Source organism: Cuculus canorus, chromosome Z, assembly GCF_017976375.1.
Source record: "Cuculus canorus isolate bCucCan1 chromosome Z, bCucCan1.pri, whole genome shotgun sequence".
Lineage (NCBI taxonomy): Eukaryota > Metazoa > Chordata > Aves > Cuculiformes > Cuculidae > Cuculus > Cuculus canorus.
Window position 1 is genome coordinate 11991192 of NC_071441.1, and position 18824 is coordinate 12010015.

The 18824-nt window shown below is 34.7% G+C and overlaps 1 protein-coding gene across 6 annotated transcripts in view; it reads right to left on the bottom strand.

The window, feature by feature from the left end:
* The window catches only part of ADAMTS6 (ADAM metallopeptidase with thrombospondin type 1 motif 6), a 143224-nt gene that overhangs the window by 53452 nt on the left and 70948 nt on the right, over positions 1–18824 (bottom strand). For all 6 annotated transcript variants that reach the window (XM_009559583.2, XM_054054768.1, XM_054054767.1 and 3 more), the window contains 2 exons: positions 14040–14181; positions 2605–2712 (listed from right to left, as the gene is read on the bottom strand). In XM_009559583.2, coding sequence (XP_009557878.1) covers positions 2605–2712; positions 14040–14181 — 250 coding nt within the window. The remainder of the gene's footprint in view (positions 1–2604; positions 2713–14039; positions 14182–18824) is intronic.

The following is an 18824-nucleotide window of genomic DNA, read 5'->3' on the forward strand; positions in this document are numbered from 1 at the left end:
ATGCCTCTAGTGGTACAATTGTGGAGAATTAAGTATTTATGTGAATTACACGAGGGATAAAATCTTCTGGTTTTCCTCTCATTATAGAGATAAATTAAGTGACAATGATTTTATTAACTGAAGACAATAGCCTCCTTACAAGATTTAATTAAAGATTTGACACAAGTACAATTTCCTGATTAGAGTCTTTTTAACAGTCTATCATTTTAACAGTCTATCATTTAGTTTACCTTCACAAATGCATCTCTGGGTATACTAGAGAGAAACTTCATGTATATTTAAAATCATTATTACAAATTAGGAAAAAAAGTGTACCTTTTTGAACCCAGAAATAAGTAAAATACTTCACCAAAGTGTGAACATATTAAAGCTTCAAAACAGAATGTACAAGTTCCACCACTACCAAGAAACCACTCTTTCCCTATATGCAAAAGCTGAGAAACTTTTATGGAACACACTTTAAAAACCTTCACGCACAGGCAGACATCTAATATGGAAAATTTCAACCTGAAGAGTTAAAAGTTTGGCAGGCCTATATAAGCAACTGAAAGAAGGTTTTATAATACAGCACTAGGCAATTTTAATCATAGAAATCCCTCCCAACTCTGCCAACAAGGTATTAATGCACATTGCATCAAATTTTGCTTAACAGTTACACGAAATTTACATTAATGTAACTAAAAGCAGAAATTGACTGTCCAAATATGATGAAGTACTCTGAAATCTTCTTAGGCCTGTAGAGCGGGAAACGTCATTTATTATATATTTGGACAGAGCCCAGCAAAATAGGGCCTAATTAGGTTGTAGCCTTAAGGTGTGACTGCAATATAAAAGTTATAATAATAAAGTGTTACAGAATTGTAACCTATTATTTTCTCCTTTGTGTGCGGTAAAGAGAACTACGTCTCTGGAAAGAGCTTCTATTTTCTGGTTTTTTGTTATCAGGAACTATTAATTTACAGGAACCTTTGAAGTTGAAGTTTACAGACGCAGTTGTCTGCTGTTAACGGTCATGAACAGATTACCTTTGGGAAACAGTATGGATTCTCTGATTTCCCTCAAAAACCTAACAATGGAACAAGATAGTGATGACTGAAAAAAGATATCTTAAAACATCTTCACTGAAGTAAGAATTTTTATGGTTTAAAAATTATAAATTGAGATAAATTGCTCCTTGACATTGACAATGAGTGGTGGTTCCAAAATAAACCTAGTCTGTTGCTTTAAGAGTAGGGCTTCTATAATTTTCTATTACTCTAGTAAAAGGTAATATTTTTGGTAGAATGCAATGGTCTCTCTATTTTCACTGGCTAAATCTAAGCACTCTATTTTTTTTTTAAATGACCCCTTCAATAAATTTATTTAACATAGTTTACCAGTATTTCCAAATTCAGCATGGAATAGCCATCAGAACAATGCTAGATTACGGGCCCTGAATTAATCCATCAAGAAACATTAATGAACTGTGACAGATGCCCAAAAGCTTTCATTCTTTTTGTTTAAACATCAGATTGCATGTCAAAATGCAGTTTAATCTTTGTTGAAACTAGCCAAGCTTGCATGGCAGAAGTGTGAATGAGAATAGATGTCATTAGTTGTCATTAGGAAAAAAAGCCAGTCTGGAGTTGCAAATCTTACGGACAGATGCAGCAACTCTCAGACAGACACCTAAAACTGTTTAATACAATATGGTCTCTTCACTTTATACAAACCTACATAGCACATATAATCTTGAAAAAAGGCATATGGAATTCACTATTTTTCCTCAGTACATGTGCTGTAAATTAATTAAAATAATTTGCTTTCCTCTTTAAGATCTGCATAGGTTTTGCCTTGTGATTCAGAAGCATTCTTCTACTATTCCTAACCCAAAACTAAGTTTCAGAACTAGATATGAAATTACTGATAGACAGACATGATTTTAAAAACAAAATTCACATATTCAGACAGGTGCAGTAGCACCAGCCTTCTCTGTTGCAACAATGACTTTCTGTATTTTCTTGTTAGGTAGAGAGGTTCATCAGACTGCACAGCAAAGTCCTCTAAAGCCACACAGTTACACAAGTATAACTGGGTACTGAAAGAATAATTCAAAGTCAACATAGAAATTTCACTGGGAAGCATGGGCTTTCAGGGAAACATTTTAAAAAAGGCAACATTTTTTTCTACGTGCATGTATTATTCAGCTTATGTCTGAAGGAATAAAGAATTTTTTTATCTCCTAATGAAGTTAGAGTTCAAGTTCTAGATATATGTTACACATTTTCAAAGTCCCTGCCAGACCTGGAATTTTAACAGTCCTTAGTGGAAGAGTGCTACAAAATTTAATAAAGATTAAACTAAAGCATTTTTGCAAAAGTTACTAAAAAAGTATACAGAGAGCATGTGTCACGGTGGGTTGGGATGTGTTGATCCAAGTTATCGAATTTTATAGTGAGGATGAATAGTAGGACACTTCCGTCAGGATGCAAACATGTACTGACATAATAGCACTTTTATGGAACCCTTATAGTTTTTCATAAGTACTTTAATTTTCTAGCTATTTATTCCTGTAGCCTTTAAACAACAAATTGCTTCTCAAAACAATAAAATATTTGTACTTACCCCCTTTTCAATGCTCCCTGTTTGGCAAAGAGTACCTTCAGCTGCTGGAATGCTGTTGGTTACACAGCGGTTACTTTTGCTGAGGCACCAGAGCTCTCTACACACTTCCTAGGAAAGAAGGCAGAAGCAAGTTGATCAGAATACAAGCCTAAAGTTGCTTTCAGTCCTCATACACACGTGTATACACAAATTTGTTTTGAACAGTGACTATTAAGAACTGGGCTGGAGAGATAAATCTATACATCGTTGTGAAATATTCTGAAGCAATTTCAAATCCACCATATTCTATCCTAGAATACTCTGCCAAAAAAAATTCTGGAAGTACCAAAATGTAGACTACAAGAATGTGTTTTTACACCTGTCATGCAAGTAATGTTTTACAGTTGGTTTTTTGCTTGATTAGTTCTAATTTTAGGTTTAGTATATTTTAGGGTGACTGTAAAAGTAGTCTTCCGATGTACTGGAGTATCTCCCCATTGTCATTATCTGCCTGAAAATTACATGGTAAAAGCATACTATTAATTTATTATAAGTTTCTGAGCTCAGACTACTTGCAGTCATCTTCTGGAACACTTTCTAAAATAGTACATGTATATTTAGTACTAATTAAGCTACCTAGTAAGCAATTTCCTCTAGGCTTTTTAGACTTGCAGGTGATACTGCATAAATTATTTAGCCTATGCTATCTTCCTAGGTTGTCAGTATTAAAAAAAGCACAGGTTTTCAAATCACCTTTTTTCCCACCATGTTTTCTCATTTGTTTTTGCACATTTACTCATTCAAATTAAGCCAGTTCTGTTGATGTTGGAGATTCATTGCTAAACTATGTAAGGACTGAAATTCATAATATAGACATGATCCAAAGTTTTTGTAACACTGTAAATCTTATAGTTGCTTCAGTTGCCCTTGGATTCAGCTATGTATGCAGAATGGAATCAGAAGTCTTTTGATTTTACAGTAAACCACTTAGATGATAATCTTTGTTGTATTACTTCAAGATCTGTTCAAGAGTTCACAACTTGTATACTGATATCTTCCATTTTTATGTATTTTTCTAAATTTTAAGGATATTCAGATCTTTAAAGTGATTTTATGATAGTCATTACTATTTGATTTTATTTAACTGCGTCTTGAAATCACATCCTATGAATAAAACTTGCATAGATTCTATGGCTGAACCTTGGTACAAACAGCAAAAAAGAAAAGACAGTGTGAGTAAATTAAAGTTATTAGGCACACCACACCACCCTCCACCCCCAAAGTTCATTGTTTCTCTGAGGAAATGAATGAGTATCTGCCACTTCAGCTGTCTTCTCTGTACACATCAACAGGAACAACTGCTATGTTTTACCCTAAGATTCATGTTTCTTGCATTATACTGCACATACAAATGGATTTATTTACATGTTATTCACTGCAGCTGCAGTAACAGTTTAACAGTACAAGTTTTTCATGAATAATGCAAAACTCTCAGGATAAAATCAGCTGGTGCCATTCTTGCAGGATTGTTAATATAGTATATTTAGCTTGATGATTGGTAGCAACAAAATACTTTTTAAAAAATCCATTAAAAATATACCATACTAGAATGGTCTGAAATGACAACAAACAAATACTGATGACTTCTGGAGCTTCCACCCAATTTTTGATAATTAGTCCTAACGTATTTTCTGCTAATTTGTGGATGGCCCTATGAAAACCTAAGTGAATCGTTGAGCCTTTTTTTAGGAGAAATATTGCCACTTGTAAAGGCATACCTGCAGCCAGTATTAATCCAAAAAGTAAGATAGTTTTAAGTTTTTCATTGAAGAATGCAAACAGAAACATGCTCGCTTACATAAATCTCTGAATAAAACACTTCCTTTCACCACTGAGGTGATAAAAATTTTCAGATTAAGATATACACTCATAAATAAATACATGGTTTAAAATATCAAATAGAATAAGGCAAGAACAGAAGATATATGACAAAGATTCTTCAAAAATCTAGCTAGATTACAAATTTCACAGCCATTAAGTTGCTAAAGTTCAACACTCAATCAAATTCACATCTACACCAACTATGAATCCAAACTTCAATATAGTATGGATTTCAGAGTTGAAACCTAAAACTGGTTCCTTTCAGACACAGTATGAGGTGCTCCTTTCATAATCTTGCCTTATTCACTTATACATTTAATCTACTTGCTCATTCTGCTGAGCAAACAGTGTAATTTACTTGTTCACATTTCATGTGTGGTTTACATCATCAAATAATAATTAAAATGTCAGACTGTGGTGATTCTGCTTGTGACTTTGTGTTTATTTTGCATCTGATCAAGTCCAAATGTTAAAATTTATGGCTATATTGACATTGTGCCATTTGTTTCTATGTTCTGAACGGCCGAAAACTGAATTGCCTTAAGCAACAAAGAATTTCAACCATTCCAATATAGACAGAAGCAAAAAAATCAAATCTGGATAACAGTACAGAATTTGAAAACATTTATATTTTCAGGGTGATTTGAAGCCAGAATTCTGGTTTGTGCTTCACAGTTTATGTGCAGAATTTTACTTCTGATATGCCTACACCATCTATATGTTAACATATAAAGGAAAGTAATAATTAAAACATGTATCTCATTGCAAAGCTAATGTGTTCACAAATGAGAGTATTTAACAACTTCCTTGGTAAAGGATCCCTCCTGTACAGCCAGGCTTCTTTGCAGCACTAGTCTTCTCTGGATTCACTGAACTAGCATCACTCAAACATTTTAATTCCAAAGAAATAATCAGTTGAACTATGTGAAGTAATGGAGACAGCACTCTGAAACTATTTTAGTCATTCATCTGTTTGCAGGATGATTCTAAGCAGGTCAGCCTACCTCCCTATTCCAAAAAATGAGAAAAATATCTTCCTTCTTCCTAAAATTGCTTTGGGAGATAGAATGAAAAGCACGATAACAAAACTAGATATTGTAACTGACATTGTCTGGTAGTCCTTATGTAGACCTTAATTTCAGCAGAAGTTTGCCTCAGTAAATCATAAAAGACAAACTAAAAGTAATGTAAAATCACTATGGGCTGTACGACACTATTAAGATTTGAGCAAAACGCTCTGCTTGAATCAGGAAGGAGTTCTGTTTGAGACAGACAGACAATATTTAAAAACCAACAGAATATTTTTTATGGAAAATTATGCAAAACATTGAGGACTTATAAACTGAAACAACACAATGTATCAATTTGTAGAATTAATTTATATTGAAAACAAGAAATTATAAAGTGTTTTTGTAATTTTGTTTAAAAATAGCCAAACTTATTTAAAAAGTGATTTTCCCCTGCTATTTTGCATTTAGAAGAGTAGAATCAGTATATTCTCCATCACCCTGTACATATAATGAAAAATAACATTTGAAAACGAATAAGATATCTAATAAGAAATGGAAAATACATCTGTGCTGTTATTTCATTAAATGAAAATGGAATTAGACCAGCTAATACTATGGCTATGTTTTCTTTATTGTCACCTGATTTTGGAAAGTTATCAGAGAAATTCTGATTAAGGTACATAAAGTTTTCTGTTCTCCAGCTCAGCTGTACACCTGGTACTACCTTGGTTTACATTTACTTATTCAAGCTTTTTGGTTACTAGCACCACCCTCTTTGTAACACCTCTAAGCAACTGTTTTGAAAGAGCCGGTCTTAAAAACATATGAGGAAATACTCTGGAAAGGTCACGCTCAAAATCACTGGTAGAAAGTATACTGCTATTTTCACACACTAACATGCACACAAGCATGCACGCACACCCATCCACTCACCCACAGCCACCCACCAATGTAAACTGACCCTTCAGGGTAGCCTGGTGGACACAGGATGAAGCTAATGCATCCTTCACCAAGATTAAATTAGTGTGAATAATTCACTGAAACTAAGAGAAAGTATAATTTAAAAATTAATTAATGTCCTGATAGTCAGTCTCCAAATGTGTGAATTTAATAACTTATTTTGTAAAGCAGACAAGGGAAAATGTTTCAAAAATCCAGGAAACATAAACTGAAGCTGAGGCCTTTTACAAGATCAAGACAAGATAGATGACAACCTGTAACGGTGTATCTTAGGGCTCCATGACTTCAGTTTGGAATTCGGATGCTTGTATTTGCAGTAAATTAAACAAAGCTGAACCCATCTAGAGAAAAAAAACAGCAAATGAAATTATCTTCCTTTTGCCTAAGTGTCATCAATGACGGAGCCTCTTTCTGTTGTGTCATGCAGAGTTACATATAGGCATTTCAACTTATGTGACATGTAAGTATCCTATAGCCTAATCATCACCATATCTGGTATCAATACAGCACTATGAATACTCAGTAATATGAGCAAAGATCAAATTACTGTGCTGTTCTTAAAGTTCTCAACACTAATCAAAGTTCCTAACAAAAGTTAGCAGTTTGGCTCATATATTAAAAAAATAAGATGGGAAATATATTAACAAAGCATATTAAACTATGATAATTTCAGAGTTCCATTTTTTGTTCATAAAATTTTAATTATGATTTTATGTTACTTCAGCACATTTAATCTATAATATGCTGCACCTCTTGATGAGCATTTGCTAAAACAGAGCATAAAATTCCAGCATAATTAGCTGGAATTGTAACTTACAATTCTGACCTGAAAAGCATCAACTTAGAGTATTTTCAGCCTCACTGCTGAAATACTGCTAGCAATATGGTTGAAGTTAGAAGACTATAATTATAAGTGAGCTTCAGAAGGTTCAAAGTTTAGTTCAGATAAGCACCCAAAAAATCTCAATGCTCTGCTACCAAATGCTCATTAAGTGGTGCAGCACGTTAAAAATCACAACATGCTGAAAAACTGTGAAATAGAATCTGAAGCTTAAGTCACACATTGGTATGATGTTACCAGCAGTCTTTCCTAAATATTGGGTGCTTATGTGAACCTACGGGAACTACAGAAGCCCCACAACGTCAATTACCTCCAAGTAGCATCTTCCCTTTCAAACCCATGCGACATATTTCATCTTCATGAAAACCACATTCCAGTATCCAGAACCTCATTATAGCTCCTGCTGTCACCTAACACATTCTGCCTGCTCTGATCACTAGCTTCCCCTTGCACTCTTTAAATGCTTTTGTAACATCCAGGCATCTGTGTCTCTTGTGTAAGAGAAAGAGAAAAAGAAAGACAAAGAGGGGTTGGGGACAAGAAAGTCCTAGGAAAGAAGAAAGGGGACTACGGGAACTTGATACAAAAAGCACGTAAAACTACTTTAGGGTTCATAAAGAGGAAAAACTCTGGGATTTGCTTTGACTATATACATCCTAATCTTAGGGAAAAAAAAAAAGGGAACAAAATTCCTTTAAGAATAAAGCTGAAAGTGCTTCAACCGCCCTTAATTAAGGCACAATCCTGTAAGTCCTTACACAAGAAATCTTGAAACTTTAATCATGCTAAATCCAAAAGGCCTGCATAATAGTACTGAGAGGCTTTGCATTTGACCAGCAAGACCTTATGAAATAAAAAATAATGGAAAGCTTGACAAAAACGACAAGAGTATAAAACCAGGATCTTCAATTCCTCTCTTTGTCTACACATACTTTTACTACCAAGCTGTGAGTAATGTGATATAAGAAACACCAAGTATAAAGCTACTTAGCCATGGCATGATGTATGAAAATGGGGAAAAGAAGTCACCTTTCAGTGAGCTACTATGTTCTTTGTACAGATTCAACTGAGTGGACAATCTCAGTCAAAGCATCAACAGGTGAGGGAACAAAAGTGGTTCTGGTGCAAAGATATAGGAGTGGTTTCTCTGCCTTTTCTTCTGAAAAAACAGTTTCCAGAATCTGCTTGCACCTTCGTATAAAAACTCAACATTGACCTTAATACTTCTCTTTACTTAAGTGGAGTAAATCATCTCAGTGTTTCATGAAAAAGATGACAGCTTAAGAAAGTGACAATTCACTAACATTAAAGTTTGTATCACCTGATTACAAGCATCAACTGTAATGCAGGCTATTTCGCCCTAAAAGAAATATTGTAGAACAGTTGTGTATAGCAATGTTTACTCTCTTGGATTTAACACTTAGTTGACCAATGCTGTTTTGTCTTGGCTTTTACCAACTCATTTCATTAAACTATTCTGTCTCTGAACTGGAACAACAGAAACTAGGAAGCAGTGATGGAATGACAGCTGCATTTCTGTTGTCAATACCTTCCCAGCAACTTTCCATTAATGGTAATTAACTTTATGGCCATTCCCCATAACTCATTAAAAACTTCCTAGAGACAACTTATACAAGAGAGCTATTGAATGCAGCAGGAAAACTCCTTATTCTAGGAATGTATCTTCATTCTGTCTATTTACAAGCAGTAAGTTCATAGTTTGAATTCTATCTGTCCTCCAAAACACACTAACAAAATGTGAATAAAAACTGGTTTTTTAATTTAAAGCTATTTTCATTGGCAAACAACCTGGAGAACTTAATTGCAAACATAAGACCATGACAAAGAAGAGAGCTACCTGTCATTTGCTAAAATACATTACCTGATGTGTTAAACTCTAGCGTGAAACACAAGGACCGGTCCTGCTGATTTCAGCAAAGCCATGTATGCAAAGGAAAGGAGAGTTTGTCCTCTATTCCCCCTACTCAAAGTATTTACTGACACCAGTAGTGGTGGAAAAGCATAAAATTAAAAAAATGTATATACCAAAGAATTGTGAGGCACTATCTCTGAAACCCATGCTAGCAGCCAACAGCTTCACAGATCATAAAATGCACCACAGCAATGTCAACCATATGCATAAAGTATTAACTGCTATTAAAATGTCTGAGGTTTTAGCCTCTGTACTAAAAATGTGGGGACCAGCTCTAAAGCAAAGAATTATTTTGAACCACAAAATCTGTAAGTTACAGTCAGGCATATTCCAGGTATTATTTAAACTCGTAAAACAAAAATTCAAAGTCAAGGCAGGAATTCTTTCCTGAGTTAACCCAGAGACAGCCAACAGCCAACTTTTATTAGGCAGATGCTCAAATGTTAAGGAGGTAAGGAGTCAATGAAAAACATTCTCCTTCCACTCACCTTAACAAAATGATTGAAAAAAAGTTTCAGAACTATCAGGAGAACTGGCATACAAATAGAATGAAGAACTGAGACACACTTGACAATCAGCAGAAGAGAATTCAGTGCATCATCCTGGAAGATATAGTGTATCCAGTAGCTATATAAGTGAACAAGAACTAGCACTGTACCTAATAATCTCAAAATCTCCCATCACAGTGAAACCAGTAAGATAATTGAAGGAATGTACTGCCTTTAGGAAAAAGGTATGCATCATTATTATATGGCGAAATTTCATCCATTACATAATTTGGCTCACTCTAAGTCACAAATCTAACGTATTTAATGTTCTCCTGAATCTGAATACGTATCCTAAAAATGAAATATTTTAAGCAGTTTGTGATATTGCCTCTTAACTCTCTACTCGAAGTATCTATTTCTTCACTTACATTCTCTAAAATTGTTCCTGTATCAGACATGGTTGAAAGTACGAGTAAAACAAATTATGCACATGCAACATTAGAAGGATCAGGTCTACTTGCTAACATGTAGTTTTATTTTTTAAGCTCAAAGAAGTAAAATATCTCTGAATCCTTGTCTAAACTAATGTGCTGAACAATACAGGGAAATCTGACCGAAAGCCACTATGCTTTTGCTTGAGCAGTTCTGGCCTTAAGTGACTAAACAGTTTAATTAGGTCTAGTACTTACAGTATCAAAACAACTACCAAAGAGCTCCTTTTAAGGTCACACTGGCTCATTGTCAGTAAACAGCACACAGAAAGGCAGAAACTTGCAGCCCCTTAAGGTCTTTTGTTCAAGGCTTAATTGTTCAAACATCTCTCCAAGTATTGAACTTCAAGCTCCCAAGTGAGGAACACTTCAGGTACTCAAATGTGCAAAATTCTTTGCAGGATTAGGCCATGACCTATGCTCAAAAGCAACAAACAGTTTAAAATATACAGAAGGAATGGAATGGATGAGGAGATACGGAGAAAAGGCAATGAACACAGATTAAAGTTAAAGCTAGATGGTTGAAAGAGGTAATTTTTCTAAAGGTTAGTAAGACATTATGAAAGAATTCCAAAGAAGAAAGTACATGAAGATGTTCCAAGTTACTGTAAAAACACAACTATCTTGACAGCTACATCAGACCCCAAAGGAGACTCGTAACTTTTTGGTCTTTGATTTAAGAGTTCAGCTGTTTCTCTAGTTATGTCTCACCATCACAAATCACTAAAGAAAATGAGCAACAGAAAAAGGCAGTAATATTCTCGGAGATTTCCTTTTGGTATGGAATTTATTTCCTACTTGGTGACTAAACTCCATATTGGAAAATCTGCTCTACTCTTTTGTTAGCAGGCATTTCAAATAAAAAGGTCTAAAAGAAGTGCTAGAAATATATTAGTATACAAACTAAGTCCATTGTTAATCAGGGATTTTCACTATGTTTTTCCATCCATAGTTGCACGTGTCCGTTAGAATAAGATCTATGAACTATTAATGGCATCTTCATGTGAACAGTACATCAAATAGGAATATCCAAAGCAGTAACTTTTTACTTTTGATAATGAAAGACTTGAACAGAATACTCAACTTAGCTTTCCCTGGCATTTAGGTCTAGTACCACTACTCAGTTCTAAAAAACACTTAAGTAAGAAAATAGGTCTTGCATGGATATTTTCTGTCTCCACTATCAGCTTCCGAAGACATTTTTTTTCCCCTCTTCAAAATTATCGCTTGAAATCTGTATGATCATAATCATCATGATTATACTTTGAGAGCATTCTGGATATGGCAGACAATATTTTTAAATGCAGAAGCTATTTTAAATGTATATAATTTCTTAGAGCAGATATTACCAGACTTCTACAATAACCTATTATATTAATGCATGAAGTCTGAAGCCCATTATTTAAATAGATTTATTTTTTTCTGAGACACTTACAAGTCAGGCTTACATTGATGGCACACTGATGGAACACAATAAAATACACAAATCTAGTCTAGGCAGAGAAAGGATTGCGAGCAATCAATAGAAAGATTTGGGGATGCTGGTGGATGAGAAACTCAACGTAAACCAGCAAGGTGTGCTTCCAGCCCAGAAAGCCAACTATATCCTACGCCACATCAGAAGTGTGGGCTGCACCAGAATAAGTGTGACAAGGAGGTCAAGGGAGGCAATTCTTTCCCTCTGCTCTCATGAAACCTCACCTGGAGCACTGCATTCAGTTCTGGAGCCCTCAGCACAGGAATGACATGGATTTGTCTGAGCAAGACCAGAGGAAGGCCACAAAGATGATCAGAGGTCTGGAGCACCTCCCATACAAGGACAGGCTGAGAGAGTTGGGATTGTTCAGCCTGGAGAAGAGAAGGCCCCAGGGAGACCTTAGAGCAGCCTTCTAGCATTTAAAGGAAGCCTACAGGAAAGCCAAGGAGGGACTCTTAATCAGCGAGTGTAGTGATGGGATGAGGAGTAATGGGCTTAGGCTGGAAGAGGGTAGATTTGATTAGATATTAGGAAGAAAGTTTTTACTGTGAGGGTGGTGAGGCACTGGCACACACTGCCCAGAGACGGCAGCCCCATCCCTGGTGAGGTTGAAGCCCAGGCTGGAAGAGGTTTTGAGCAACCTGACCCAGTGGAAGGTGTCCCTGCCCATGGCAAGTGGGGCAGAACTGGGTTATCTGTAAAGTCCCTTCCAACCCAAACCATTCTACAATTCTACAATTCTACAATTCTATGATTCTGTATCAGTTCAGAGCACTGGTAGTGTCACATGAAGACATAACAACTTCTATTGCCTCAATTGAGAGTTGACGTCTTTTTTTTGTAACTGTAAGGGAATTTAAAAAAAAAATTTAGAACAATTTAAAACAGAAAGAAAGTGGAAGGCAGAAAGCCAAGATTTCCTACACATCTTCATTACTTTCAATTGTTTGTGGTTTAGAAACTTGTTTAAGAAAGAAATTGTACTGTCCTGTGTGATCATCACAACAATGACTACAGAGTTTAACACTGTTCGAAAAAATAACATACATGTGGAAAAGCCAGGTTTTGCACATTATTAACTTTCCAGTTTAATTTAAAACACAGTATATCTCCAAAGGCGTACTATAAATCATGGATTAAATACTTGTGGATTTCCTTAGTCTGAAAATAAAAGATTGTGTGGTGAAAAAATGTAAGAAAATAAAGAAAAGAAAAGGTATGACTTAGATGTAGTGACAGGAAATAAGGCTCTTAAAGAACAGTTGTCAAAAGTGAGAACTTAAAGAGAAACAATAGAGGCCAAAAGAAGTTTGATGAGGGATCAGGAGTAGAAGACCCAGTGAGCTAGTCAGCCAGCTACATACAGCGTTTAATTCCTTTCCACAATGTGATCTGCCAAAGAGGCATCCCAAGAATACTATTGTATTTATCACCCAATGGTTAATAAAGATGGACTTTCTTGTAGCTAGGTTTTAAAGAAGTAAATAGAGTATAAGTTCAATGGTTACATTGTTTTATTTGAATAATCAAAAAATTAAATTAATATTAAAACTATTCACTGTAAATGACTAGATATGTTTTCAAGGTTTATTTAATTTAGTGTCAGCTGATTATTTGACGAAAAGCACAGCAAAATGCATTCTTTTACTACATACTTTTGATTTAAAGTATTTATAAATTTATTGCATAATAGCCTAAGTGTGCAGGTTTTTATTTCTACTGTTAATTTGATTACCTTAATTATTGCACACTAGTACCTGCATCCAAATATTTGCTAGTACCTAGCTATTCAGTGTTCTATTTAGCTATCTAGCGTCATATTCCTCTGTTCCCATAACGGTAATTCATCTTTCCAAGAAAAGATCTGAACAATGTGAGAAACAATAAACTCAATATCGGGGGAGGGGAGGGGAAAAAAAAAAAAAAGAAAACCAGACCTGACAAATCGATATAAGTACAAAAGTAATTTCAAAATGTAGCTTTAAGTGGAAAAGTTAAAGCCAATACAACAGGTTTCATGTTTCGAGATCAACACAACATGAACCTGAACTTACTTAACAGAAATCAGGCAAAATCCTGTACCACACTTTACAAGGAGCAGGATCAAATGTTCTGGGTTCCTTTTTTTTCTAAAATTAAAAAATGCTTTCCCCAGCTCATTGTCCCCCACACATTTTGGTGTTCAGTATACAAATGACTCAAGCAAAAGATGCAGCATAAGGATTAAAATGTACCCTTTGCTTACATATGATGGCACCAGACATACTATCAGACATCTATAACCCACTCCTACATCTAACTAAAGATTTATGTTATAAAGGAATATATACAAATGACTAAGCAGAACACTCAGCATAAGTATTAAGACTTCTTACCCCATATTTACATTGGCGAGATGTTGCTCCATACTGGAAGCGACACTGTTCATCAGCATCATACACCTGACCTGGGGCCACAGCTGGATAAAGAAAGTCACGCTTGGGAGGCTCATTATCAAGGCAAGTACCACGGCCCGAACTGTTCAACATAAAGGACCAAATCAATTAGGAATTCTACTGACTGTAAAGCACTGTAATGTATCATGTATCTAGTTCTTACTTTTAACAGCATCGGGTGTGAAACAAATATGACTGCAATAAACAAACAGTAAGATGGTACACCCATAGTAAAAAGAAATCAGAGGGACTTGAGATTAAAATAATTTTTCATCATTATTATTAACAAAAATGCTTATTTTAAGTTGTGAAATAGATTCCATATAATATCCTTTTTTAAAGCGAGAATTTCTGAGCCACACAAGACTGATTTTCGTTTTTTTTTTTTTAATATTCCTACTTGGTTTCACTACAGAATAGCTACATTTGGTCACAGACCTAAAAATAAACAAATTAAGCAAACAGAAGAAATTCAGTTTACAATTCTTAATGATCCTTCTGATCCTTCATAAAGCTAAGCATAATACTATAGATATGAGCAGCTCAATTGGTTTAAATAAAACACATTTAAATTTCAATATGACCAAATGTTTATAGGATTAGGACCACAACATGCATGTTTTCCTTGCATTTGAGTGAACAAAATAGTTACAGTGGTAAAAATTCTGCAGAATCTTCAAATTTACCTATGCTAGGTGAGTGACAAAATGTAGATAGATCTAAGACCTCTTCTACTGTATAAATAGTAATTAGCCTTCATAATTTCATGTCAGAACTAAGACCATCATCTTTGAAAATTTTAATATTTTCTTCTTTTATATTCACTGCTTTGTTTGGTGGTCGGTGGTTTTTTTTTCCAAAATATGCTCATATTCAACCACAATATTTTAGTGTAGTGGAATAAATAAAAACGAAAGCCAAATGTAGACAGTGTTCTGTTTAGAAAACTTCGTATTTTCGTAAATAGAATTATTAGTTTTATTTAGTCAGTGTGCATAAAAAAAGGACAGATGCTTTCTTACTTTCATTTCACTTGTGAATATGAGGATTTTTAAAGAATTCTTATGCCAACACTTTGAATTTTTTTCCAACATTCCTACAAATTTTGCCAGCACTTATGATTTTTTTTCCCCAAATCTTTTCCATGCATCTTGCCAAAAGAACATAATTTCAGAAGTAAATGTTCTACACTAGTTTCTGGGATCTCAAATTCTCTATGCTTTTTCATTTGCAGATAAAAAAAAAAGAGCAAAAGGCCTCCCTAGACAACACATTTTATGTAGTCATAGAAACCCTATTTTATTTAATTATTTCAAATACTACAATAAACCCTTTGGAAAAACAAAGAAGCAACTGCTGACTATTTCAGAAGAAGGCAAACTAAGGCAACAAACAGGTAAGTATAGGAAAAAAAAATATGATATTTGATTACTAATCTTAAAGAATTTAGTGTGATTCACCTGCAAACACACACACATCACCCCTCTTCTCAGCTGAAATCTTCCTTTAAACTACCAACTATGTGGTTCTGGCATGAATGTAATTAACCCTTCATTCCTGTTTTACTACTGCAAGCACATATATTTTCTAATAGTAGAAGCTGGGAAACTATCCTACATTCTTTTGAAATATTTCAGTGTTGTATTTTGCATATATGAGGAGTACACGTTAATAATTCCAATACATAAATAACTCAAATACAATCTAATTTGTCTGGACCAAGCTGCAGATAGGAACTTTGCTTAAACAAACAGTGGGATGTTTAGCATTTGACATCAGCTTGAGCTAATACGGCATACGATAGGAACATTTCCATAAATTCCAATAGTGCAGAGTTTGGTCTGTAAATTGTGATCCTGTAAACACACAGACAAGGGCACAGCATTTAAAAACCCTCATTACGTTTGGTGACTCTCCCCACAGGCATTTGTACCCTTGCACACATTAGATTACAGAACCAGATCTAAAACTTTACATTCACCAAACTTGTAAATTAAAGTCTATACCCATTCTACAAAACATATAATTGCAGAAATGCAAGCAGAAATCTTTCTAGTAAATACAAAAATGTGCCTCTTCTGTCTAATGACAGAATTTTCACCATAATGAAACACTGTTGTAGTAGTAAATAAAGGACGAAGATTACTAAAAAGCAGTCATTAACTCACTAGCTAAATCACATCACCACTTCTCAGACTGAAAGTTCATTTCTCTTTCCCTCCGCTTCAGTTCCATAATTTCTCTCAAGCAGTTGAACAAAACTGGCATATTTTACAAACTTAGGTTGAGAACCTGATACTGTATAGTGTGAACAGAAGTATTTTGGAAAATAAACAGTGTGTATTATAAAACCTATTAATAAAACCAAGGACTTTCCATTGGTAATAACGGTATCACTAAAGGTGTACAAAGAATGAATACAGGCTAAGGACCACACATAACCTTTCCAGACAACCCCTACTGGACTCAAGAATGATGTAGTAGTACTCTTGAGCCTATGTCCTTGTTCTTCTCTATCAGTTATTTTCAATCAGGCCTACAAAACTGATTTGTGTAAGTGTAAATATAATATATCCCTGCAGAACATTTATAATTTTTAACAGGGAGTGGATAAATCTCTATATTATGCAGCAGAGAGATGATCACAAACTCATCCTTACACTCTATTTACTCCTTAAGATATTACTAGTACTTAAAGACTTTCTCATTTTTCTAATTTTAGGCTTAATTTCATGAGGTTTCATGGGATGTAGTGGGACTGGTTTCAGTTATAAAACAGCTAAGCTTCATATAATTTCATCCCAATATTCAAGTGCAGTGTCTCAAAAGATTTTTGTAAAACACTCTGTACTAGAATTTAAACATTGTTTTGTATTTTAATATCATAGGAGAGCAAATTAATCTGTTTGGAAAGACATCAGGGATACTATGGCACTCTCTGAAAGCTCTCAGACATGCTATCACTGCTCACTTCTTGATCAAAATAACTGCAATCAGGGATTCAATGTTAGAATCTTTACTGACTGAACAATGCAAAAATGAAGATCATCGCTTCTGTACAAACATTGGTGTTGTATCCAAGGCCAAAAAGGACAGAAGTCAACCTTTCAGGCTTTATGCTCTTAGTACAGTATCTACTCCCAAATACCTCAGTAACATGCACAGTACAACACAACTCCTAAAGCAGTTGAAGAAAACATCCCAGAACATTGGCACTGAGAAAAGGTTTTGAATGTTACTGAATTGGATCAGTTATAAAATTACGTGGACTATAGTGCAAGCTATGATCATCAATCATAAATTAAATGTATTATAAGTATTTTGAATTATTTGTTAAAGCAAAACAACCATATGCATAAACACATGGATAGTATAGATAACACTTTCTTTAATTCTGTTAACAAATAACCCATAAATTACAGGGGAAAAAACAACAGTAAAACTTATTAACTATAAACGCAGTGAATTTTATACATATAGAAACATGACCTATTTACATGCCTATATATAACATTTGGCTCCTAACAGAATCCCTATTCATATTTATTTCATAGTTTTCCTGAGTAAAAACTGCCTTTTTGAAGACATAAGTCAGTCATCTGGCTTCTAACATCTTCTCTTATTTGATACTGACAAAATTAACAAACTATGATTCTAGAAATCACCAAGATTTTGTTATTACAAAACATAACTGAGTAAAGAATTCTAAACAGAAAGTTCTCCTCTCTACATCTAGGTATCTCCATGGCTCTGTAGAGCTCTGTATAAACATATACTGGATTTAAAAAAACTTACAGGTCATATATATATTTTTTCATATATATATACACATTCATGCTGCATATAATTAAATTTATACTAATTGGTTTTCAGTCACAAACAGCATTTTTCGGCTTGGTTCATTACTCCTACAAACAGATACTAAGGGTTTCTACTCCTCTCACTGGAATCTGTGTTATCTGACACCGCTCTCCAACCTTTCAACTCTCAGTGAGTATTTCTGCATTTAATTCCTTAAACAGTTAGTAAAATTTAAAGCCACTGTAAAGCTCTTATGAACAATACAGTCGATAAACTGCATTCAGTCAGTTTAACATAAGTGTTACGTTGACAGACAACAGCTATTCTGTGCTAGAGGGAATGTCTTCCCCACAAAAAAAAATGTTTTCTTTCCGATGGACCTGTTAACAATATATAGCATTGCTTTGTCTCATTGTCATCCTTTGAGCCATGTTCTTTCCACAAATTAAACTGCCTTCCCAACTACTGCCTGACTGAATTGATACCTTCCAAGTGATACTTAACGGTGATTCCTCGTTAAGTAAGGCTACTTAACGGTAGCCTTAGTCTGGAAAATTTGTTTCTGGGTATAGCTTTAACAAAGTCTTGAGAAGGAGATGGATTCTATTTTTGAGTGTCATCAGGATGGCTTCTGTTTCAAAACGCTTCCACCTGACGATAAAGGGCAATGTGATACGTACACCACAAAACGGCACACAGTGCAAAACTGCTGTAGCAAGGGTGATCCAAGCTCGTAAACTAGTAAATCCCCATTAAACTACTTTACCATATAATACTGTAAAACCGTAATCAGCTTCTAGTGATATTCATTTCAGCTGCATTAGCCATGACAGACCTGCCTAAACTTGCACCCAGGTCCAAGGTGATAAATCTAAAATGTTGTGGTATGTCACAGGCCTCAGATTTCTGTTTGGGTATCTGCCT